The sequence below is a fragment of the Uloborus diversus genome, chromosome 8 (genome assembly GCF_026930045.1).
Source record: "Uloborus diversus isolate 005 chromosome 8, Udiv.v.3.1, whole genome shotgun sequence".
NCBI lineage: Eukaryota > Metazoa > Arthropoda > Arachnida > Araneae > Uloboridae > Uloborus > Uloborus diversus.
The window spans coordinates 13643948-13669748 of record NC_072738.1 but is presented as its reverse complement, the minus strand read 5'-3'; the positions used below and the strand labels follow the sequence as shown (position 1 = coordinate 13669748).

At 34.7% G+C, this 25801-nt stretch overlaps 1 protein-coding gene across 1 annotated transcript; it reads right to left on the bottom strand.

The window, feature by feature from the left end:
• Window positions 1-4742: 4742 nt before the first annotated feature.
• On the bottom strand, window positions 4743-14180 carry LOC129227705 (uncharacterized). Its single transcript, XM_054862308.1, has 3 exons — window positions 14041-14180; window positions 8782-8953; window positions 4743-5070 (listed from the first exon to the last, which is right to left on the bottom strand). The coding sequence occupies exons 1-3, from the start codon at window positions 14141-14143 to the stop codon at window positions 4833-4835; spliced, it is 513 nt and encodes a 170-aa protein (XP_054718283.1). The 5' UTR covers window positions 14144-14180; the 3' UTR covers window positions 4743-4832.
• Between the last annotated feature and the right edge of the window lie 11621 nt (window positions 14181-25801).

The following is a 25801-nucleotide window of genomic DNA, read 5'->3' as shown; positions in this document are numbered from 1 at the left end:
TTAGATTGCTTTCAGCAACAGAAATTGTTTTGCCCCTTAATGGTACTCTCGAGCTTCTCAAAATAATATTAGTTTTCATTATTTCCCTCTAAAAAGTGAGTTTATTGTCGTAAATGGCGAAAGCGTGAACACAAGAAAACTCTGGATTAACAAACTTCGCATTTGCATGAGTATGCTCGTCTGCTCGATGCATTTTTTTTTTTTTTGAAAGAGGATAACGTTATATGCCAGGTAAATATTTTTTATTGTTTTGTGTGAATTTGTAAGGATATGGTTTTTCCATATCCTTTCTAAGGATATGGTTTTTATGGGTTATCCAACGCTGAGAATTTTCATCGCCAAAATAGTGCGATTTTAGCTTAGGATATAGTTTTAGTATTATGCGGGCAAAGAACCTTTGGCGAGATTTCGCATGTCAGTTGCAAACCATTTTTATTTTTTATCATGTGTGGATTAAAATGGTAGAAAGATAACAGAATTCGATAAGTTTAAAGAAATAATGAAAGATCAATTAAAAAGAAAACTTCCACCGTCTATCCATGAGAATTTATTGAGGATGCATGACATAATTAAATCATATTTCAGAAACATACGAAACAGTAAAAATTCAAATTAACCGATTCTTCAATTTGAGAAATAACTCAGCTACAAATGTAAAACAATTAGCGCTAGCCAAACAAGACAAAGAAGTATCATCTTCCTCTTTTGATAATACTGGTAAACAAAGGTTTTGTTACATCAAATAATTATAGTGTACTTATGGGTACAATGAAAATGCAGCTTCATCAGGAATTGATAAATATCGAATTCAACATCGGGGAAATGGCTGCTTACAACTACGAACTACGAAATTTGCATTAATTTCTAACGTTTAGTGATGCTTCTTGAATTTTCATTCCTTTCTATGTTGGCCAGAATATCCACAAGTCTTTAAAAATTAATTTAAAAAGAAAAAAACAAAAAAGTCATGCATACAAACAAAAATGACTAGGCTTATTAGCATTTTCTACGCTACGACGTGCGTTTGTTTTACCTTTTTCATCCGCCATTAGACGGTGGCTGCAGTGCCCCCTATAGTTTGTCGGAGTTGCGAATAGCGACTCAAAAATAAAAATGTTCTTTTTTTTCTCCCCACTCTACTGCATAAGCAAGCATATTCTCGTTTTTCAAACTAAAATATGCTTGTTTTACCCGGAGGTCCAAGAAAAGGTGAGAGGGGCAGAGGATCTTATACGCAGGAATCCTTGGTTTTAAGCGACATTGGCAATCCTAGTATATGTTGATACATATATCCATTTGTGAGGAACTTTTTTTTTTAATTGTTTTGGAGTCGATATAACGCGGAAAAATTGCGATTGGTGAGGACTTAAAGAAGATATACGGAGTTGGATAATATTTCTTCAATTACGCAACGTGCATCAAATTTTGTAAAAACGGAAAGGTAATTGCTCTCACTTGACTGTAGTTGTGTTCCTTTGATTTTATTTTTCTGTCCTTATAATGCAAACTCCTCTGGTTCACGTGCCTCTTCGAGCCTGTGCCTGGGCGATGGCCTTCCATGTCCCCGGAGTCGACTTGATTTATATCCGACCCTCTAGACTTCACACAATCCTCTCTAGACAAAAACAGCATCCAGCACACATCATCTAGCATCCAGCCGTGGCATTCATTTGAATTTCGTCGTCTTGAACTCAAATTATGTTTTTCACGATGGAGGCAGTAAGAAGCAAAAGGATGTAAGACCCGAAATTAAAAATTGTGAGATAACCTGTGTAAATGGTAGAAGAACCTCTCCTCTGCGTTGATTAGTGGTGGATACACAGGGGTGGGGGGGTCATGCCCCCCCCCCAAACCGTCTTTAACAGTATCCGTCCACATTGTGTTCGAACACTTTATGCATAAAATGTAAACGCTTACAGTATCTTTTCAATTCCTTATTTATTTTTTATAAGGAAATATTTGAACTACTATTTCATTTCATTACTTATGAAATTAATTTGCAACATTTATCACCAATTCGTTGCCTTACTCCTGTCCGATTTGGTGCTTTTTATTAACCCCACAGCAATTTCTGAAACATTTTGTGCCCGTAGGTTCGTTTGTAGGTAAGTTCGGGGGGGGGAGGGTTATTTGCACGACCCCCCTAAAATAGTTTTTTGTATCTGCCCCTGGCGATGATGTAGTTGCTGTACAACATGATTTAGAAAATTTTCTCAATGAAAGCCTACTTAGGATCTGAATGAACTTCAAATGCGTTTTTCTTGAAGCACAAAAAAGGTACGCTCACATCCCTTTGCTTTTCACTGCTACAATTATAACTGTGAAAACAAACGAGCTGATGTGTGCATCACATGACTTCCTTTTACACCAATTTAATGTTATTTCCCCATTATTAGCAATTTTAATGTTTGATTCAATAGTTTACTCTCTAAATATCACCAACAGTGGCCAGATTGAAACCAGATTTTAAATTAAAGAAAAAAAAATCGCAAAATTTGTCTCCAAGTTGGCGACCAAAAGACTGGCGATATATCGCCAAGTGTCCGCCAAATTATAACACCACTTGAGTTTGCATCGAAATTAACAATGATTTCCCCACAAAAAGTGCAAAAGACCCATTTAGAAACACACGAAAGCAACCAAAAAGGGAGGTGTACAACTAGACCCCACTAGGAGTCTACTTACCAAATTTCAACTTTCTAGGACATACCGTTCTTGAGTTATGCGACATACATACGTACATACAAACATACGTACATACGCACTATATACGTACATACAGACGTCACGAGAAAACTCCTTGTAATTAACTCGGGAATGGATAATTCGGGCGTCTATACGTTGTTAGGTACGTATGCACGTGTGGTCGGGTCGAAAAAAACTCAACATTCATTCGGGGGTGAGCAAAATGGAAATTAAGGTCGATTTTTGAGTGAAATTTTTTTCGCGACTACAGTACTTCCTTTCTTGTAAAAGGAAGTAAAAAATAGACGATTAGAGTCCTATCACAGTTCGTGATAGCGAAAAACAGTTGCAATCAATACATCTGGCTGGATGCTGGATGTTTTTTTTTTTTTTTTTTTTTTTTTTTTTTTGTGAATTTTAATAAAATGTTGCTTTAATAGTTGGATGAAAAATTGGCAATGGGTCCTACTATGTGAGAAAAATAATTCTCAAAACTATTTTCCCACAATCCATTCATATTAACAAAGAATGCATTTTCTGTTTTGGCATTTTTTGTAAAATATTAAAGCACATTTGCATTAACTTTTAAGGATACTCAATAATGTTAGCATAACAATAGTTCTGGCGACCAACTTCCTGCTTAAGAAACAGAGGGGACAGCTAAGTTTTATTCTAGAAATTGGATCGTTGAAGGAAAACGAATTTTTTAATTTCGAGTCACTTTAAGCAGAAAAGTTGTGATAAATGATAACTCAATTATCATTTTTTTTAAATACCGTCATGATATTCTAATTAAACTGCGGGTCAAACAAGTTATGAGTCAGCTATTTCTTAAACAAATTCTTCTTAAGAATTATATCTCGTAATACATATTAACGTTACTGTGGGTACTTATTAACTGACAAAAATGTGTCTTAATTTTACTAAAAATGTGAAAAAATTGTATTTTTCTCAAGCTTTCATGGATTTGGGGAATGGAAAGGGGATCTGTAAGCATAAAAACAATTACTTTTCTAAAATAGTTGTATCCATTGAAACTTTTTTGTCCTGTAGCACTTTTAAAGAAGGGGTAAAAGTAATCGAAGCAAAAGTATTAAAATTACAAAAAAAAAAAAAAAGTGAAATCCTCTATTTTTACGAATATTCAGTGCAGGATCACCCGAAAGAGTTTAGTGCTCAGAATATATTGCTATTATTGGAATACTATATTGAGCCCACGCGTGCAAAACTATAATGCAACTATGCATAAAAACCACGCTTGGATCTCGCCATAGTTACTGTCTGACCACGGATTGTATGGAAAGACAAACATCCGTTTTACAGCCGGAAATGGACGAATCTATCATTTTTTTTAGCGATGCCAGCTTTTGCAGCAGCAGAGTCTCATTCAAATGAGCGGAATACCGACATTAAATTTTTACTTTCCCCCCTTATTCAGGTAGATTCGGCTCATCTGGAAATTTGAAAATTCCATACAATCCCTGGTTGGACAGTATGTAGTGATCGAGAACAGATGGAGATGGTCGTCCCTCTTTAAAGTGGTTCAAAAAAAAAAAAAAAAAATTCCCGCTAGAGTCCAGGATACCCCCTATTTTTTTTACACTTACTAATAGTATTAAGCTGTAAAAGTTTTAGCTTCTTACTCAAATTTTAAGAGGATGCTCAATGACCCCTCAATTCAACATTAGCCGTGGCATAAAAAATGTCGTAAAGTTAGAAACATTTAATTTCCCCAGCTGTTTTTTTTTTTTTTGTAAATGATTATTTTATTGCAATGTATACGCATATTACTCGTGTATATTATAATATATAGCTTCCTATTTCAACTGAATGAGGGTGCTCAACCCCCCTCCCCATACGTATGAAGTTTGGGGGATGGCATTGAGCACCCTCCTTCAGTTGAAATAGGAAGCTACAATTCTTCCAGTATATTACTATCCACAAGTCTGAAAATATTGAGTCCTGTTATCCAGAAGAAACTTTTTACCTGTATTTTTGAACCACCCTAAGTCCCTATGTATATTTATATACATATTGAATGCAATGATAAATAAGCATATTGTTAAAGTATTTTATTACAAGCATTACAAAGAAATGTTTGATAAAGATACACCACACTAGCGAACCTGAGCCATTGGAATAATAAATCAATTATCTTCCCAAGAAACAAACGAAGTCATCAATTCGCTCATCCGACTCCTCATTTCTGTGGACAGCTCCAGGCTATCCACCAAACTCTGCAAGATGCGAACAAGTTCCTTGGTGCACTTCTGTGCTTGCAGGAATTTCGACCGGATGACCACTTCGCGAACTGCTGATTTAGCCATCGTTCCGCATTTGTCCTCAACCGTCGCCAACATCAATGAGATATCTTGAAAATGATTCCTTTGGGGATTAAAAAAAGAAGATTGTGTTAGTGTAGAGTCAGCCAGTTTCGTGAATCAAATCCTCAAAACAACGAAATCCAACATTTACCTTGAGGGGGGGGGGGCGGATATTTCTAACACGTCACTTTAGTGAATCAAACGAATATAATTTAACATTCCCCACGGGAAGATTCCCAGAAGAAGTCCCCAATTGAAAACTTCTTCTTTTCTTTGCATAAAATAATATTTATTTATTTGTCCATGCAGAAGCTAAACAGCCCTCCGGACACGCACAGGAAATATTTACAATACAATAGAAGGAAATAGCACCCAGGTCACCGGCGGGAATCGAACCCACAACCTCCGGCTTGGAAGACGAAGCTTCTACCTTTTTTTTTTTTTTTTTTTTTTTTTCAATAACTAAGGAATGAATACATGAAATACACCACCAGCTCAGTCATTTCCAGCCGAGAACTGCAGTTTCGTGCTTATTAGCACTCATCAGCCCGGCATAGGAAAGTGTCTGAGCTGGAGATGGAAAACCACTTAAGGAAGCCAAGAGTGCCAAGTATTTCATGTATTTCAACTTTATCCCTGGCTAAGGGCGGTAATTTATTGAATAAGGAATGAATATTCGAACAAACGGACACTTCTTATAATATTTCATATTGTTTGACAAATATATACTTCTCTTAAATTGTATGTAGGATTCCACATTTTAAAAATAATATATGCTTGCTAATTTTCGCTTTATTGAATCAAAACTGTTCAGAACAAACTTGACTCATATCAACGGCGGTCACTATAGTAATATTACCCAGTAGGCGGCGGAAGAAGGCATGGGTGACGTGAACCATCAGCAAGGACCCTACATTTATTAGCGTTTCCTTTGCCGGATTACACCATGGGCCCGTTCCAGTTTGTGAAAAATAAAAATATTTAGTTTTGCTTTCTTTTTTCCTCCCGAACCCCATTGCACCAGGGGTGGATTGGCCCGCTGGCCCCCAGGCCGATGCGCCCTCCAGCCTATGCGCCCTTTAAGCCTGAACACCTTTTTTATCATTTTTTTTTCTATTTTGGTGCAACTTTTTTTATTATTTTTTAATTTTTTATTTATTTTTTTATTTTTTTTATTTTTTTTTTTCTGTGCTAACCAACTTGTGCGACTTCACTTCTCTTTTTTTTCCTTTAAACTCGGAAACCTGTGTAACATCTTTTTTTTTCCTCACTTTTTTCTTGTTTTCACCTTTTTTCTGCGCTCTTTGGAGGTCAAGGTTGGTGCCCCAGTTCACCCCTGCATTGCACTGTATCCCCACCTCCCTTGATATTTGAATGAAGTACGCTGTTTTTATACAGAATTCCATAGTACGAAAAGAAAAATATTCTAATTTGTTGTACAGAGTCATTATTCTTAAGTTTATCGTATCAAAATAGGAGAATAAATTCATATTTTTTATTTTTTTTAGCTTTGGGGGACATGACTTCTATTCATTTTTTGAATAATATATTCAAATTTTAAAATAAGAGCAACGGCAATGGGCGCAAAGAAAAACAGTTAAAATACGTAGACTGGCTTCAAGGACATTACGTGAGGGCCTATTTGAGAAATGAAAAGCCTTGCAGGAGTACTTGAAAACCTTATCTAACACCAATCAGGTTTCGGCATTTGCTGAGTTCCAATTGGCCGTAGAGATATTAGACTATTGATGTTGCACATGTGTTAAAAATTTCAGCTCAAAGTATTTGATTTTACTCATTAGGGGAATGTGGGGCAAAGTGAATTGGTTAAGATGACTGAGTGTTTTCAAAATGAACAAAACTGAAATTTGTTTTGGAAATTACAGTACATAAAGAAAGAACATTGTATTTTATAATGAAACTTGCGTCGAAACAGTATTTTTTACTTTTGGCAGTAAATTTGAGTCTTCAAAGAAAAGGGGAAATTTTTCACTTTTTTTTTCCAATGGGGCAAAGTGAAAAATAAAAGTTTTTTCTAATGAAATATCTTCTATTCGATTATAAAACATATTTTTGTTCAAAAGAATGAGTAAATACAAGGTTGAATGAATAAATGAAAATATAATGAAGCAATAAATGAAAAACTAAATGAATAAATCAATTAATATATGAAGACAAATGAACGAGCGAGTAAAAGAATGAATGAATGAATAAATAATAAGTGAATTACTAAATGAAGGAATGCAAATGAATTAATTAATAAATGAAAACGTAAGTGATTTATATTAAATGATTGAGTGAGTAAATGAAACAAACTATTTCACTTTTCCCCCCATCCACTTTGCTCCTTATGTACTTGACTAAATGTACAATTTGTTTAAAATACAAATAAACTTAATATTCTTTACTAATAATAAAGCTGAAAGTCTCTCTGTCTGTCAGGATCTCTGTCTGTCTGTCCAGATCTCTGTGACGCGTCTTGCGAATAGACCGTTCGGCCGATTTTCATGAAACTTGGCACATAGTTTGTAGCATGGGGGTGTGCACTTCAAAAATTCGATGTGGTTCTTTTTCTATTCCAATTTTAGGAACAAAATTGCCATAAGATGGACTAGTAAATTACGAAATTATCATAACGTGGAACCGTAACAAGAGCACAAACCAATTGGCGAGGAAATTCACCATACATTATTTGTAAATATACAGGCAAACCAAAAGACCTTTTAATTTTCTATTACGGGCAAAGTCGTGCGGGTACCACTAGTAACTAAATAAATATTTGGCAGAGCATAAGAAGGTCTCAATTAATATTCAAAATGTTACTAACAAGAACTTTATCATTTTATAGTAACAAAAATAATTTTTGACTTACAACAAAATGTTACAATATGAGTATCAATTTTTTAAAATTGCCTGTATTACCAAATGTTTTAAACTTCGGCGGTATTTTTTTCCTGACTGGAATAGATTACATATGGTACTACATAGTTAAAGTAATACTCGATAGGTAGAGCTAAAAGCAGAGTAAATATTTCAACTTTTCATTTTGACCCGCTAGTTCACTTTGCCCCATGTTCCTCTACTATTCTAACATTATATTATTTCTAATGTTTTATATTCTATGACGTTATCAATGTTAGTTATATTTATGCGTTAAGATGCTATGCTCCATTGCCCACGCCACATGTATGCAATTACTGTTTTAAAAAATCCTTCATTTTACGTATGAAAAGATTGGATATAAACGATCTTGGATATGGGTATTTTCTACCTCGACAATTGACACGTAAGTTGAATCAATTTTTGAATTGGGTACACAGTGCATACACGCATTTTTTTGCATACCCCTAAACAGTATTATTATTTTTTATTTTTCAAAATTATTATTTGAATATGCCAAAATCCTTTTAGCTCATTTCGATTATAATTTTTGAAATTAAATCGATCAATAACCCTTTTTTAGACAGGCTAGGTTGAGTGCTGGATGTGACGTTTTGTATATACATCAAACAGATTCCTAATCATTGCACAAGCTTACTTGAATTTTAACCCCTTTTCTGAATGATAACAAAAGTGGGACTGTGTAGAAGCAGTTGAAACTTAGTACTAAAACAGGTGTATAGTAAAATCATAAAACTTAATAAATAGTACAAATAAAAGCAATAGATCACTTTTCTGAGTTTTAACTCTACTCACTGCTTTTATTTGTACTACTGAGCATTGAAGGCTAGAAAAAGTAAAGTAGTAGTGTTTCAATGAGCCTGTTACTTACAGACAATAAAAACGATTTTTTTCTTCTATAGGCATAGTTTCAAGCTCTGTTGATTCACCAGCTGACTCTCTGTATCTGATATAAGCTTGGCGAAGTTGAAGTCGAGGTGCAAAGATAGCTTCTCTCATATTTAGGACAGTCGACTTGATACATCCCGCACTTTTGGATAGAACTAAAAGAAAAATTATTCGGAAATTATTCAAGGCTTAACGAATAACGAAAGAGTACCTTTGTGCTAGAAAATTTAAATGATTGAATTACCAACGTTTTGATGCACAAAAATTGCAAATTACTGCAGACACATGTTTCGGGGTTACAAGGAACCTCTATTTAAATGCAAAGAAGTGTGAGCTTTTGGATGAAAAGTCATCCGAGGAAGGCTATCTTGCTTTTATTCCTTGTAACCCCGAAACACGTGTCTGCAGTAATTTGCAATTTTTGTGCATTAAAACGTTGGTAGTTCATTCATTTAATTTAAGGCTTGTTCTTCAGCTTTTCAAAAATTTTCTGTACTGTCTGAGGACACAGCCGAGTTTTGCTGAGGAGAATCCAAGATGTAGTGAACTTTTGTGAATAACGAACCTTGATGAATTCCAACTAGTGTTTTTCCCACTTAACTCCTATATGTAACGAAATCTATTCTGGGAGCTTGTAGTGATCTCAAGAGGAAAGAAACCGCTTATAGTGAACTCTCAAAGAAAGAGATGTTCGCTTATTGTGCATTCTTGAGGTAAAGAAAATCCTCTTACAATAAACTTAATAAACTTCCGAGGAAAGAATTGCCCACTTTATGTAGTGCATTCTTGAGGTAACGAAAATCCGCTTACAATAAACTTAATAAACTTCCGAGGAAAGAATTGTCCACTTTATATAGTAGTGCATTCTTGAGGTAACGAAAATCCGCTTACAATAAACTTAATAAACTTCCGAGGAAAGAATTGTCCACTTTATGTAGTGCATTCTTGAGGTAACGAAAATCCGCTTACTATAAACTTCCGAGGAAAGAATTGTCCACTTTATGTAGTGCATTCTTGAGGTAACGAAAATCCGCTTACTATAAACTTAATAAGCTTCCGAGGAAAGAAATGTCCACTTTATGTAGTGCATTCTTGTGGGATGTTTGTTTATAGTGAACTATTGAGGACAGGAATATCCGCTCATATATTAGTAACTACCTGAGGTACGGAATATCCGGGTAGAGGCAGTAACTTTCTGATGAAAGGAATGTTCATTTATACAGTAATTTCCGGATGAAATGAATATCTGTTTATGAACTAACTTCTTGGAGAAAGGTATGTCCGTTTATAGTTGACTAAAATGTTCTTACCGCAGGTATTTTATTCAATTATTAGAACGCCATTTTCCATTATACGTATTGAGATCACGAAGAGCAAAAAAATTCTAACTTCTGTCTCGAACTTCGCTCTTTCAAAAGCTATTACCTTACCTGTTGAGGAACTAATTGGCCCCTTACACAGACTGCACTCTGTAAACATCCCTTGGAAAATTAGATTAACAGTGAAAAGAACAGTTTTTCAACACACTTTTCAGAAAACGGCAATAGATTTCTTGATAATTGTTGTCAAGAGTTGATTAACTGAATTTAAAACCATTAAAGGGAGACTGTGTAATGAAGGAACTATTAGTTTCAGTTGAAATAATTCTACATAAATTTCATGTGTAATGTAATAAGATATAAATTCAGAGTCAGACTTTATTGCTCGTTTCTTTGCATGTTTTTAGCAAGTAGTTTTCAGTAAAAAACCGCAATCAGGTTCAATGACGGTTAAAATCTCACTAGGTCACAGTGGTAATTGCTACAAAATGACAAATAGAAAATTAAAGTGATAATTATTTAACATACAGATAGATAATGCATAAATCTCTCATAGTGGCAGTGGGTTACGTCAGTTTGGGTAAAAGTTGGAGTAAACGTGAGAAAAAGCGGACAACATACCGAAAAAAAAAACATTCTCATGGAGGCATTCCCCCTTGAAAATTTCCAGGGGAGCTACCAGCTTCTGGTTCTGGAAGGGGCAGTTAAAATATGAACACTTAATTTTGAGAGGTTGCATAAGTAATACCCGGGCCAATATTGTAGGTCTGGGAATATTCCCCGGCACTTTCTCGAAGTTGAATTTCCAAAACGCAGTTTTAGGTTGTTTTTTGGTGGCGATATTAGTCACGGGGTCATGACCCTCATGAAGCTTCTGAACAACAATTATTTTAAGGATGTTTTTACTGACGGAATATCGTGAGTTTTTGGTTACAATGAACTTTTTCATCAGCCCTCTATACTTCAGTACAATGGGATTTGATTTTACATTCATAAAGACAAAATTTTTAACCCCTCATTAGTCACGCACTTCTGATGCCTGACAAGGTTTAGTTGCATTGCAACTATAAGATTTTTCCAGCTTTTTGAAAGCTAAGTGGAATATACAGTTGAACTTCCATTTTACGACCACGTTTTGTACAAAATTACGGCTGAACCGAACATTTTGTTTGTTAAGTTCGATCACTAAAAATGTTCGTGATTGAATATAGTTATTTTAATTTTTAGAAATCGCTCATCATTTTGTGAGGTAGTAGAAGATCTATTGCGCATCGAGAAGAAAATTTTGAATCTTATGAATAGAGAATTCAGTACCATACATTTGTTTACCGCTGGACATTTCAATTTGCTTGATGATAAACTGTATATTCTATTCTGGATCGTAGCTGGTCTGACTATTGTCGTTTAATTTTTTACTTTTAAATTTTTCCTCAAAAACATTCAATTTTAAGAAGTTAATTTTTCTGAGTGTACTAAATATTAAAACTACGACGTGTGCAGTGGGAATAATAAATATAATTAATTGTTTTTTTTTTATAAATAGGTAAGAATTTTTTTATATTTTCACAGTAGGGTAAAGTATTCATATTCCGTCCCCCTAAGTTTCTTTGATTTGAAAGTAAGTATCGACACCGGTGATATTTTTTCTGGTTGCGGTTAAGAACACGATTAGTTTGTGGAAGTTTCATGAGTCCAGTCTGCTGAGTTGCTGTTTGGGAGCACTTAGCCTGATTTTTGAAAACTTGATTTATTTCATTTGTAAATGCTCTTTTGTGTTCATTAAAATGTGTTTATTTAGCTGCATCTGACATATTCGTTTTGGATAAGCTGTAATGCTCTGAGCGTTTTGCTGCGTTTAGATTCACTTCACGTTAAGCAGGATGCTGCCATATTGGCGAATATGATGTTCCTATTTTCATCCCCTCACTGTAAAAAGATTCCGAAACGTTACTAATTATTTCCGTGGAACGTTTCGGGATTTCACAGGTTTTTATCCATTTCCTATGAAAATCAAGTATTTTTGTCAAAATTTTTCCTGAATTGACACAATTTGCATGAATGCAGACTTCTCATTATTGTGAAAAATAGTTTTAGCTCCCAGTTTAAAGATTAACTGAGCGTATTCATTAAGCGCATTGGCTTCAGTTTAACAGTAGCCTTCCATAGTGAGTAAGCTCCCAATGGGAGCAAATAAGGCTCTGGATTCCGTAGCTTTGCAAGAATTGCAGGCGATATATAGTCTTGATCCTTACTTGCAATTCTGAGTTAGATAAGGCCATGTTTACAATAATGCCGTTGGAGCTTTCTTGGTAAGTCAGGAGTGTGCCAAGCTATCATATTAAACCAACCTAAGTAAGTTTTCTCTGAATTGTCCAGAGACACGACTGGCTTTAACCGGGGAAATTTCTGAATTCTTCAGGAAAGATTCCAGGAGAATTTCAGGAAGGTTACTGAGTTTCAGTGGAGAATAGTCCTGCTTTTTTCAAGACATGTTACTTACAGAAATTGGGCACATCAGCTGCCCATTATTTCCCAGGAACGTTTCTGAATTGTGTTTACAGTTCTGCCTGGATTTGAGTAAAAACGTGGATGAAGCCTATGTGCCAGAAACGTTTTTAAGAAGACTAACATAGAGAAATATAGGGACGTAGCTCTTAATGCACCTCAAGGCAAACACAGAATGTGCTCAAGAGAGAAGAACAAAATAAAATTGTTTGTGACGCTTGTTTGCAGGCTTAAAAATGTGTTAAGTATTTTTTTTAAAGCAGAATTTTTATGCTTTTCTTTGATGCAATTCGTATTATAATTATTATTACGAGTTTTTTAACCTATTATTACCTCTTTTAGAAAATATACTGGAGGGGGAACGAAAATAGGACAACAGTTTTCACTTCTGGTAAAAGCGCCTTTTAAAAAAAAAAACTTTTTATAAATGGAAAACAAATTTCGTTGAGTGTATTTAAACTTAAATATGGCTCCTTTACCCTTTTGGAGGGCGATGGGGGCGATCGCTCCTCCCTTGAGGGATCCTGCATCGGCAATTTCTCAAAATTAAAGTTCTAAATTGCAAGTGCAGGCGATCTTAGACGACCTTTATTAAAGGAATGGGGTTCGAATCTCTCTTCCGGAAGCTTTTTAGAATTGAATTTTTAAGAGGGCTATTCCAGACGATCTTTGGTTGTGATATAAGGACGAGTTTGGGGGACTTCCCCCCGGTATTTTGCAAAATTTGAGTCTTAATGACACGACTGTAAACATTTCAGGTAGTGTTAATGGAAGAAATGGGTTCCGTGATTTGACATCAGAATTTTTTTGAAACTGAAGTTCCAAAACAGGGCAATTTTAGACGACCGTCGATCATGTTAGAGGAAGGGGGTTTGGAAACATTGCCCAGGAATTATTACGAAATTTAAGTTCTAAAGCACATTTTTAGAATAACTCTTTCAACGGAAAAACAATGGAATAGATTCGGGGACAGACCTCCTTGGATAAATCTAAACAATTGAGTTGTGTTAGATAAAAATGGTGTGCCCCCCCCCCCAAAAAAACATGCGTAAATTAGATACGTAGTGGAGGTAAGTTAAAAAAATCAATCGCCCCCTCCTTGAACAATTTCTAGATCCGTCCTTGCTGACCACCAACCAGATGGAAAGGTAAACATCCGGTTTACAGGCGGAAATGGACTCATCTAATAGTTTTCGGGGATGTCAGCTTTTACAGATGTATGCCTCTAAGTTGAGCAGAGTTACATTCAAATGAGAGGAACACGCGCATCAAATTTTTACTTTTCCCTCTCATTCAGATAGACTCGTCTTAACTGGACGTTTGCCAACTCCATACAATCCGTGGACAGACTGTAGTGTTATATTTATGAGGTGTGCACGACTAAGGGAAAGTTAGGTAAAATTTACTTATTTGCTTACCTTTATGCAAGAGGGAGTCTCTGTTGCAAATGTCTCGTATCAATGAATTGACATCCTCGTTTTGTTCTGGGTTGAGTGGTGCTCCCGGAGCCTCGGGGCACATTTCGTGATGTTTATGAAGGCAGTCCAGGCTTTTAATGACTTCTCTGCAAAAGACATACAAATTTGTAGCTTTTTTTTTTTGCTAAAGATAGCTTGAAAAATATAACATGAAAGTGCAGTAAAAAAAAGTATATATGCTTCCCTTAAAGTGTGAAATACGTTATTTCATAGAAGAACTAGCTATTTCATGAAATAACAGTCATGTTTAAAAAGTATAAAAATTATTATTGAATTCCAACGATTTAACTAGATATTCTAAAGAATAACGATTAATTGATCGCTATTCATTGGCTGCCTCCTCGCCCGTCAAAAATTGCAGATTCCAAGAAAAGTCTTTTTCTTCTTCGGGTAATACATCATTTGGAAAACAATCCAATATTTCCAAACTTAAATTCACCAAAAAAAAAAAAAAAGTCCCCCCCCCGGCTGTAAAAATAATTTGTTATTTTGGGTTTAATACTCGGCAAATAGGGGCTTCTGCCTTCATTTTAGCCGGGGGAAAATAAAAATTCGTGAAATTCGTAAATAGAGGTTCGTTAAATCATTGTCCGACTGTATCACTTTTTTCAATTAGTGAGAATGATTAAGTTTTACATAGTCCATTTAATTTTAATGAGTGTGTATACATGTGCACACATGTGTATAAATGCATGTAACAAATGGAAAATAAAACAACTTTATTTTCAAAAATTCTATTTTTTACAAAAACTCCATCGAATTACTGTCAAAAAGAGTGTTTTAACAATAACAAATATCAGAACTTTCCCCAAAATAATGATTGACTGATGAATTGCGGCAAAATATTGTAACGGATTCGGTGCGACTTCCACTTTCTTGAAATGAAAACACAGTTCTTGATAAAAGCACAGGAAATTTATTTACACTATGTACAGGAAAGATCGTCAACAACTGCTAAATTATTCATCAGCAATTAAGCAATTATCACACAACACCGTAAACTCAACGTTTACACACGTATTTACTTCCAAATACGAAAACAACACGGCGAAATGCCTCGCTATAAACAGAGCAAAATGCTCTCAGTTCGAAATCTGAATCGAAAACTCCCCTGTTTATCCATCGCTAACGGCTTTTATACACCGAAAAGAATTTTCCTCCTTGTCGGTGGCGTCCATGGCCTACATGCACGCACGCTCATACACATACACATTCACACACATACACACTACAACGCGCATTCACACAGGTTTACGCACACACAACTATACACACATAACCGCCGAAGAGGAGGGGCAAGGCTTGTGGGAAGCCGTTTCTAGAAACAATAACTCCAATGAGTCGAGTCCTGCCGCAGCTCGTGATTGCGTAAAACATAATTTGAGTTCAAAGTTTCAAATGATTTTTTTTTTTTTTTTTGCGACTTTTTTCGTGCGGTGTATGAAAATTTCAATCAATTGACGATAGTATTTATGAAACGGGTGAACTTTTTTATAAAACGAACGAACTTTTTTCTGCGATTTTTTTATGCGGTCCCTATCCACCGCACAAAAAGAGGTTTGGGTGCAGTAAAAATCTGAATTTTTACAAGCGTAAATATTACTTTGCTGATCAGATATACTTTTACTTGGGAGTTTTAAAGGGTGTTTTTAGCCTTTTTCTGAAAAACTAGTTGCCAAGGTAAGTTTTTTCGGCCCCCGGGATTTGTCAGACCCTAAATATGATGCTTTTCTAAAAGCTGTATAATAGAGTTGAGCAATTAAAAAAAAAATAATTAAAAAAAAATCGAGTGGGTATAGCGTGGAAAATTAGCAACTGATGAAGACTTAAAAAGCAAAAGAAGGAATTTATTGACATAGCAAACATCTCCCAATCCCGCAACAATCTTGAAAATTCGAAAAAATTGACTATTTCATCTTTTTTTTTGTGTGTGTGAAACTGCTTTTCTTTTTAATGCTATAGGACGCAAAAGCTGCAACTGGTACTACTATATGAGAGCATTTATTGATTTCTTTGTTTACATATTAACCTTAAATTTCTAAAATACATTAATATAACAAAAATGCTACTGTTTTTAAATTTTTCTTAAATTTTTACTCACATTTGTGTAAACTTTTAAGAATCTGGAATGATTCTAGTATGTATAACAATTGCTCTGGACAGATCTTGATTAACTCATGCACCAACTGAGCCCAGGCAGAAGGGCCCCGGAGTTAGGGGGCCCCAAAGTTTAATTCACTTTTCATAAAAACAGATATCAAATTATTATTTTTTAAAACTTTTATTTTATATTTTTGGTCATTTTTAAACCATGTTTCAAGAATAGGTATGTAAGAAAAAATAAGTATTAATTAACAAAATACATTACTAAATGACATGTATGGATTACTTTCATTTTTCAGTTTGCTGCGATATTGCGATTAAAAGTTTTTTGTGATGTGAAATGACAAAGGATAGTACATCGTTCCTCTATATTAATAATCTTAACTGGGTCTTTTCCAATATGCGAAAACGGAGACTGTTACTGCATACCTTAGTGCGGGAATTTTGTGACACCCTAACACTAATTTCTATACAAAATTTCATGACTCAGTTTTTATGTCTTCTGCTCTGACAAGAGACTTGAATTTTAGAGATTTTTAGAAAAAAAAATCAGCTAAAGAGAATGTTTTCAGCCTTAGGCCTTGCCTTCAAGCTTCGAGTTGAACCGAACCATTGCTTCGGTCACTCGTCTGGTCAGTGCTAGTTCTATATTAGGTACCAGTTTTTTTTTTTTTTTTTTTGGCACTCTTGGCTTCGTTAAGAGGTTTTCCACCTCCAGTTCAGTCACTTCCTAAGCCGGGCTGAGGAGTGCTATTAAGCACGAAACTTCAATCCTCAGCTGGAATGACTGAGTTGGCGGTATATTGAAAGTAAAGAGAATGTTCACAAAATATTTTAAATCCCACAAAACTTTTAGGCTTAATGCAGGAATTTCATAACTTCCTAGCACAAACTACTATGTAAATTTTCAAGTCTGTCAATTAGTTATTTTTGCTTTGGCGAGGAGCGATTTAAGATTCAAAGTATTAGGTATGTAGCTACTTTGTTATGTGTTACTCGCACTTGAGATAAATTAAATTCAGGCCCCTTGCTAGAACAGAAACAACTAACTGACAGGCTTGAAACTTTATATAGTAGTTTGTGCTAGGAAGTAACAAAACCCCCGCACTAAGGCTTAGTGCGGGATTCTGTGGTCGCACTAAGTGCTGTGGGTCGCACTAAAGCCTTAGTGCGGGGTTCTGTGGAATTTTAAATATTTTGTAAATCTTCTCTTTATTTGATTTTTTTCTTAAAATCCCTAAAATTCAAGTCTCTTCTCAGGACAGAAGGCATTGACTCAGAGTCTTCAAATTTTGCAGAGTAATTAGTGTTGGGGATTCACAAATTTTCCGCACTAAGGCTTAAGTGCTCCGCCAAATTTCGATATTTTTCGACCACCCTAATATCCATCCCTATATACCTATATACAGCGCTGTTTATATATAAATAAATTTATTAATTAATGTATATAAAATAAAGATACCATACATGACTAAGGTGTCACGAGAAAATTTTAAATCTTCAAAGGATGCCACGACTTGTAAAAGTTTGGGAGCTCGTCGTGCTATAGGGTATGTTGCATATCAATTGATTTCTTTATGATATTGTTTTTTATTACCTATCTATGCATTCTAATAAAAATCATTTTCGTGAGAAATATATATAGCAATTGACTTAACTGTATAGTATGCTGCTCATGCTTAAATTCCAATAAATGAACTTACACATTGTTTATATTTAATGGATTCGGAAAATTTTCGTTAAAAAAAGAAAAGAAAGAAAGGCATTATTGCATTAAAAATTTTACGCAGGTCAAAACTTGAGCGTAACTTTTCCCTCGGAATTATTTAAGTTTTTAAACCGATTTTCATTTAATTAGGTCTGCAAAGTCAATCACCACTTACGTTTCTAGTTTCTACAATGCTTCCTACAAACTATTCCTTGTATACAGTGATTATAAACTGTAGAATGATGAAGGCAAACTGGTATTTAAAAAAAAAAAGATTTACAAATAAACAATTATGAAATCCAAACATAGTGACATTACTGCGAATATTCTTATTAATTCTTAAACAACTGAGTTTTGCCACTCAAAGACAGTTAAAAAAAATAAATAATCTACCTTACATTTGGTTTTGTTCAAACTCATGTCCCAACATCAACTGGCAATATTTAATTCTCGACCATGCAGCATCGGTAAGTTCACCAGCTAAGAAAATAAAATTAAAAAGAAGTTTTTCTCTTACACTGCCGTGAAGAGGTCAATTTCAGTTGATGAGTTTTTGAGGTATTCGAAGAAATGTGTTTCGGATTCAATACTAACAATAGGGAAATGTTGGATATGGACGCTTTTTTCTTGCTTTATTTTCCGCGGACACCAAATAAGCAAGCTTGTACGATTAAGCTTGAAGTAGAGTAAATAAAAAAAAAAAAAAAACTCCCACCGAGCAAAGACTTCAGTAGTTTTTCTGCAATCAATTCCTCGCAATTTTATTTCTTGTTGTTGTACAAATGAAAGTTGCATTTCGAGGAATGTTTATTTTCTGATGAAAAGTGGTTCAGGGAACACAGCTAACCCATTGACCCTCCTCTGAATGAGGCCTTGAACTCGTGGCCTGAACAATGGCTTGATCGCACCTGGTTTTGGAAACCTAATTTCTTGTTTTTCAGAAACAGTGGTTTATTCAATTTTTTAGCCTGTCTAGTAGAGGCATGCAAAGAAAACGAAATTTTTGTTTTCGGGCCAGGAAAATTGATTAGTGATTGTTAAACTAAAAGAAAATATTTTTGAAATCGGATAATATTTTCAGATTGCACAACGCGCTTGAATATTTTCAAAAAAAAAAAAAAAAAGAATTATTTCAATGTTTTTAAATTTTTATGACCCCCACCCCACCCCACATTTTGCTGAGATGGCTATTTTCTTTTCTTTTTTTCTTTTAAGCGCTATGCGCTAAAATTGTTTCAATATCCATTACTGCAATCAGTACTGTTATTTAGAGGGGTTTAGTTAGAGTACAATTTTATGAGCGTATTTTGAAACCACGCAAAACTTTCTTTACCAACACGAGCCTTTTTCACATACTTTCTCAAACAAGTTTTCCATCGTAATTTTTCCCATCCATCGTAATCCATAAACGTCGCTGCGAATCCATAATAAATTGACAAAAATGTCTTTTAAACTGACGAAAAAGGAAAAAATTGCAACTTTTTTTTATTATTATTTTTTTAAATGTATTTGGGGAATTGAAAAATGATATGTAAGCCAGGAAAACTAATTATTTTTCTTTTAAAGTACTTTCCGATGTGAATGTTTTGCCCTTTTACATTAACAGAAAAATTCAAGCAAAATATTTTTAAAATAACAAAGAATTTTTAAAAAAAAAAACGGTATTTCTCCCTTTTTTCGAATTTTCAGGCTTTTTGCCCAATTGGGCGACCAATTTAAACCGATTTCAACAAACTTTTTTGTTGTTGTTGTTTTTTTTAAGTCTTCAACAACCGTAGCTTTTCAGAGAAGATTTTGAAACAAAAGTGTAAAAAAAGAAAAATGCAAAGAAACTAAACTTCACCAATTTTAAAGAATATTTTAATTAATTTATCCGTCATATCGCCTGCGTTTTTACGTGTTGGCAATCCACTACTTAACAACCTTCCAAATTACGATCCATTGGATCCGGCAAATTCTCGCAGGCCTCGCGCTCTGCTGGCTTAGTTTCAAATTCGAAAAGGGGTGAGTTGAATCCCTTATCGGGTTCATACCTCGTTTCGACTCTAGTTATTGTGCTACACTCTGGCTGGGAGCATGCTCCTATCTATTTTCATTTCACTATTTTCTTTTTAAATTTCTTATCAACATTTTATCATTGTCTTAATTTTATTTTATTTTTATTCATTCAAATAGCCTAGAAATCCCCCACGGGGGAAAAAAGTATAAAACTTAAAAAAATATGTAGGAAGCGAAAAAAAAAAACTTAAACTTATTTAAATAAAGAAGAACTTCAGTTGAAATTTACTTTGAAGAGCCTACGGCTAACCATTATGGTACTCCCGTTAGAGGAAGCCACATCTCTCGTACATCCACGCAACCATCTTCTGCGCCAAAATAAAGCCATGTCCCCAACCGGAGAACTTTCAACATACCACACCAGAGGATAAGGGGGAGGGGCCCCAGGTGCCTCAAGCAACGAACTTATATTTCCGTGGCATATCGCCTGCGTTTTTACTTCCGGTTGCCAAAAACAATGAAAAATAATAGTAATTATAAAGTTAATTTGGTTACTGAATTTAACAAATTAACTTCAAGGCTGAACTTAAGCATGCACATATTTGAATTTTGGGCATCAAAATTTTCAAATAATGCAGATTTTTGAGTTTTCTTTGATTCAAGTCAAGTCATCGATTTAAAAGCGTTTTTTAAACCTTTTCTTTTCCGCTATATATATTCTTTTGCATTGCATTATTTAAAGCAGATAATGGTAAATTCTAAAACAACAAATAAAATTTAAATTAAAAGATGAGATATTTTTAATATTGACTGCTTTGGAATTAACATAAACATAACAACATTGAAATTAACTTCAATTTTTGACCGTTGTAACCAAGAAATCATGTTCTTGTTTTATTTTCGTACTTTTTAGAGCGAACAAAGCTTGTAGAAATAGTCTTTAGGATGAGAAAATAGTTTTCATACCTAAATTTTCCTGTTCGTTTCACGATATCCGATTCCGATAAAAACGAAATATGTTTTTTTTTTCCTTCCTTAAATCTTCCCCAATCGCAACTTTTCCGTGCTATGCGCAACTCCAGCGCTCGAATACGCTACCTTGCCGTGATTTATAAAATTAAAGAAAAAGGTAAAACATAGCGTTCCACGTGTGTCTGTTGGTAAACATAAGCAGTTTGTTATGCGTATTAACGCATTCGATGTATCTTAGATTGCTTTCAGCAACAGAAATTGTTTTGCCCCTTAATGGTACTCTGGAGCTTCTCAAAATAATATTAGTTTTCATTATTTCCCTCTAAAAAGTGAGTTTATTGTCGTAAATGGCGAAAGCGTGAACACAAGAAAACTCTGGATTAACAAACTTCGCATTTGCATGAGTATGCTCGTCTGCTCGATGCATTTTTTTTTTTTTTTTTTTTTTTTTGAAAGAGGATAACGTTATATACCAGGTAAATATTTTTTATTGTTTTGTGTGAATTTGTAAGGATATGGTTTTTCCATATCCTTTCTAAGGATATGGTTTTTATGGGTTATCCAACGCTGAGAATTTTCATCGCCAAAATAGTGCGATTTTAGCTTAGGATATAGTTTTAGTATTATGCGGGCAAAGAACCTTTGGCGAGATTTCGCATGTCAGTTGCAAACCATTTTTATTTTTTATCATGTGTGGATTAAAATGGTAGAAAGATAACAGAATTCGATAAGTTTAAAGAAATAATGAAAGATCAATTAAAAAGAAAACTTCCACCGTCTATCCATGAGAATTTATTGAGGATGCATGACATAATTAAATCATATTTCAGAAACATACGAAACAGTAAAAATTCAAATTAACCGATTCTTCAATTTGAGAAATAACTCAGCTACAAATGTAAAACAATTAGCGGTAGCCAAACAAGACAAAGAAGTATCATCTTCCTCTTTTGATAATACTGGTAAACAAAGGTTTTGTTACATCAAATAATTATAGTGTACTTATGGGTACAATGAAAATGCAGCTTCATCAGGAATTGATAAATATCGAATTCAACATCGGGGAAATGGCTGCTTACAACTACGAACTACGAAATTTGCATTAATTTCTAACGTTTAGTGATGCTTCTTGAATTTTCATTCCTTTCTATGTTGGCCAGAATATCCACAAGTCTTTAAAAATTAATTTAAAAAGAAAAAAACAAAAAAGTCATGCATACAAACAAAAATGACTAGGCTTATTAGCATTTTTTACGCTACGACGTGCGTTTGTTTTACCTTTTTCATCCGCCATTAGACGGTGGCTGCAGTGCCCCCTATAGTTTGTCGGAGTTGCGAATAGCGACTCAAAAATAAAAATGTTCTTTTTTTTCTCCCCACTCTACTGCATAAGCAAGCATATTCTCGTTTTTCAAACTAAAATATGCTTGTTTTACCCGGAGGTCCAAGAAAAGGTGAGAGGGGCAGAGGATCTTATACGCAGGAATCCTTGGTTTTAAGCGACATTGGCAATCCTAGTATATGTTGATACATATATCCATTTGTGAGGAACTTTTTTTTTTAATTGTTTTGGAGTCGATATAACGCGGAAAAATTGCGATTGGTGAGGACTTAAAGAAGATATACGGAGTTGGATAATATTTCTTCAATTACGCAACGTGCATCAAATTTTGTAAAAACGGAAAGGTAATTGCTCTCACTTGACTGTAGTTGTGTTCCTTTGATTTTATTTTTCTGTCCTTATAATGCAAACTCCTCTGGTTCACGTGCCTCTTCGAGCCTGTGCCTGGGCGATGGCCTTCCATGTCCCCGGAGTCGACTTGATTTATATCCGACCCTCTAGACTTCACACAATCCTCTCTAGACAAAAACAGCATCCAGCACACATCATCTAGCATCCAGCCGTGGCATTCATTTGAATTTCGTCGTCTTGAACTCAAATTATGTTTTTCACGATGGAGGCAGTAAGAAGCAAAAGGATGTAAGACCCGAAATTAAAAATTGTGAGATAACCTGTGTAAATGGTAGAAGAACCTCTCCTCTGCGTTGATTAGTGGTGGATACACAGGGGTGGGGGGGTCATGCCCCCCCCCCAAACCGTCTTTAACAGTATCCGTCCACATTGTGTTCGAACACTTTATGCATAAAATGTAAACGCTTACAGTATCTTTTCAATTCCTTATTTATTTTTTATAAGGAAATATTTGAACTACTATTTCATTTCATTACTTATGAAATTAATTTGCAACATTTATCACCAATTCGTTGCCTTACTCCTGTCCGATTTGGTGCTTTTTATTAACCCCACAGCAATTTCTGAAACATTTTGTGCCCGTAGGTTCGTTTGTAGGTAAGTTCGGGGGGGGGAGGGTTATTTGCACGACCCCCCTAAAATAGTTTTTTGTATCTGCCCCTGGCGATGATGTAGTTGCTGTACAACATGATTTAGAAAATTTTCTCAATGAAAGCCTACTTAGGATCTGAATGAACTTCAAATGCGTTTTTCTTGAAGCACAAAAAAGGTACGCTCACATCCCTTTGCTTTTCACTGCTACAATTATAACTGTGAAAACAAACGAGCTGATGTGTGCATCACATGACTTCCTTTTACACCAATTTAATGTTATTTCCCCATTATTAGCAATTTTAATGTTTGATTCAATAGTTTACTCTCTAAATATCACCAACAGTGGCCAGATTGAAACCAGATTTTAAATTAAAGAAAAAAAAATCGCAAAATTTGTCTCCAAGTTGGCGACCAAAAGACTGGCGATATATCGCCAAGTGTCCGCCAAATTATAACACCACTTGAGTTTGCATCGAAATTAACAATGATTTCCCCACAAAAAGTGCAAAAGACCCATTTAGAAACACACGAAAGCAACCAAAAAGGGAGGTGTACAACTAGACCCCACTAGGAGTCTACTTACCAAATTTCAACTTTCTAGGACATACCGTTCTTGAGTTATGCGACATACATACGTACATACAAACATACGTACATACGCACTATATACGTACATACAGACGTCACGAGAAAACTCCTTGTAATTAACTCGGGAATGGATAATTCGGGCGTCTATACGTTGTTAGGTACGTATGCACGTGTGGTCGGGTCGAAAAAAACTCAACATTCATTCGGGGGTGAGCAAAATGGAAATTAAGGTCGATTTTTGAGTGAAATTTTTTTCGCGACTACAGTACTTCCTTTCTTGTAAAAGGAAGTAAAAAATAGACGATTAGAGTCCTATCACAGTTCGTGATAGCGAAAAACAGTTGCAATCAATACATCTGGCTGGATGCTGGATGTTTTTTTTTTTTTTTTTTTTTTTTTTTTTTTGTGAATTTTAATAAAATGTTGCTTTAATAGTTGGATGAAAAATTGGCAATGGGTCCTACTATGTGAGAAAAATAATTCTCAAAACTATTTTCCCACAATCCATTCATATTAACAAAGAATGCATTTTCTGTTTTGGCATTTTTTGTAAAATATTAAAGCACATTTGCATTAACTTTTAAGGATACTCAATAATGTTAGCATAACAATAGTTCTGGCGACCAACTTCCTGCTTAAGAAACAGAGGGGACAGCTAAGTTTTATTCTAGAAATTGGATCGTTGAAGGAAAACGAATTTTTTAATTTCGAGTCACTTTAAGCAGAAAAGTTGTGATAAATGATAACTCAATTATCATTTTTTTTAAATACCGTCATGATATTCTAATTAAACTGCGGGTCAAACAAGTTATGAGTCAGCTATTTCTTAAACAAATTCTTCTTAAGAATTATATCTCGTAATACATATTAACGTTACTGTGGGTACTTATTAACTGACAAAAATGTGTCTTAATTTTACTAAAAATGTGAAAAAATTGTATTTTTCTCAAGCTTTCATGGATTTGGGGAATGGAAAGGGGATCTGTAAGCATAAAAACAATTACTTTTCTAAAATAGTTGTATCCATTGAAACTTTTTTGTCCTGTAGCACTTTTAAAGAAGGGGTAAAAGTAATCGAAGCAAAAGTATTAAAATTACAAAAAAAAAAAAAAAGTGAAATCCTCTATTTTTACGAATATTCAGTGCAGGATCACCCGAAAGAGTTTAGTGCTCAGAATATATTGCTATTATTGGAATACTATATTGAGCCCACGCGTGCAAAACTATAATGCAACTATGCATAAAAACCACGCTTGGATCTCGCCATAGTTACTGTCTGACCACGGATTGTATGGAAAGACAAACATCCGTTTTACAGCCGGAAATGGACGAATCTATCATTTTTTTTAGCGATGCCAGCTTTTGCAGCAGCAGAGTCTCATTCAAATGAGCGGAATACCGACATTAAATTTTTACTTTCCCCCCTTATTCAGTAGATTCGGCTCATCTGGAAATTTGAAAATTCCATACAATCCCTGGTTGGACAGTATGTAGTGATCGAGAACAGATGGAGATGGTCGTCCCTCTTTAAAGTGGTTCAAAAAAAAAAAAAAAAAATTCCCGCTAGAGTCCAGGATACCCCCTATTTTTTTTACACTTACTAATAGTATTAAGCTGTAAAAGTTTTAGCTTCTTACTCAAATTTTAAGAGGATGCTCAATGACCCCTCAATTCAACATTAGCCGTGGCATAAAAAATGTCGTAAAGTTAGAAACATTTAATTTCCCCAGCTGTTTTTTTTTTTTTTGTAAATGATTATTTTATTGCAATGTATACGCATATTACTCGTGTATATTATAATATATAGCTTCCTATTTCAACTGAATGAGGGTGCTCAACCCCCCTCCCCATACGTATGAAGTTTGGGGGATGGCATTGAGCACCCTCCTTCAGTTGAAATAGGAAGCTACAATTCTTCCAGTATATTACTATCCACAAGTCTGAAAATATTGAGTCCTGTTATCCAGAAGAAACTTTTTACCTGT

What these genes read in the sequence shown, in the direction of transcription:
- LOC129227705 (XM_054862308.1), bottom strand. Translation starts at nt 14,143, where the DNA reads ATGTGCCCCGAGGCTCCGGGAGCACCACTCAACCCAGAACAAAACGAG. An exon ending in AGACTCCCTCTTGCATAAAG is followed by an intron (nt 8,954 to 14,040) that starts GTAAGCAAATAA and finishes TTTTTCTTTTAG; the next exon opens with TTCTATCCAAAAGTGCGGGA. An exon ending in AAAAATCGTTTTTATTGTCT is followed by an intron (nt 5,071 to 8,781) that starts GTAAGTAACAGG and finishes TAATCCCCAAAG; the next exon opens with GAATCATTTTCAAGATATCT.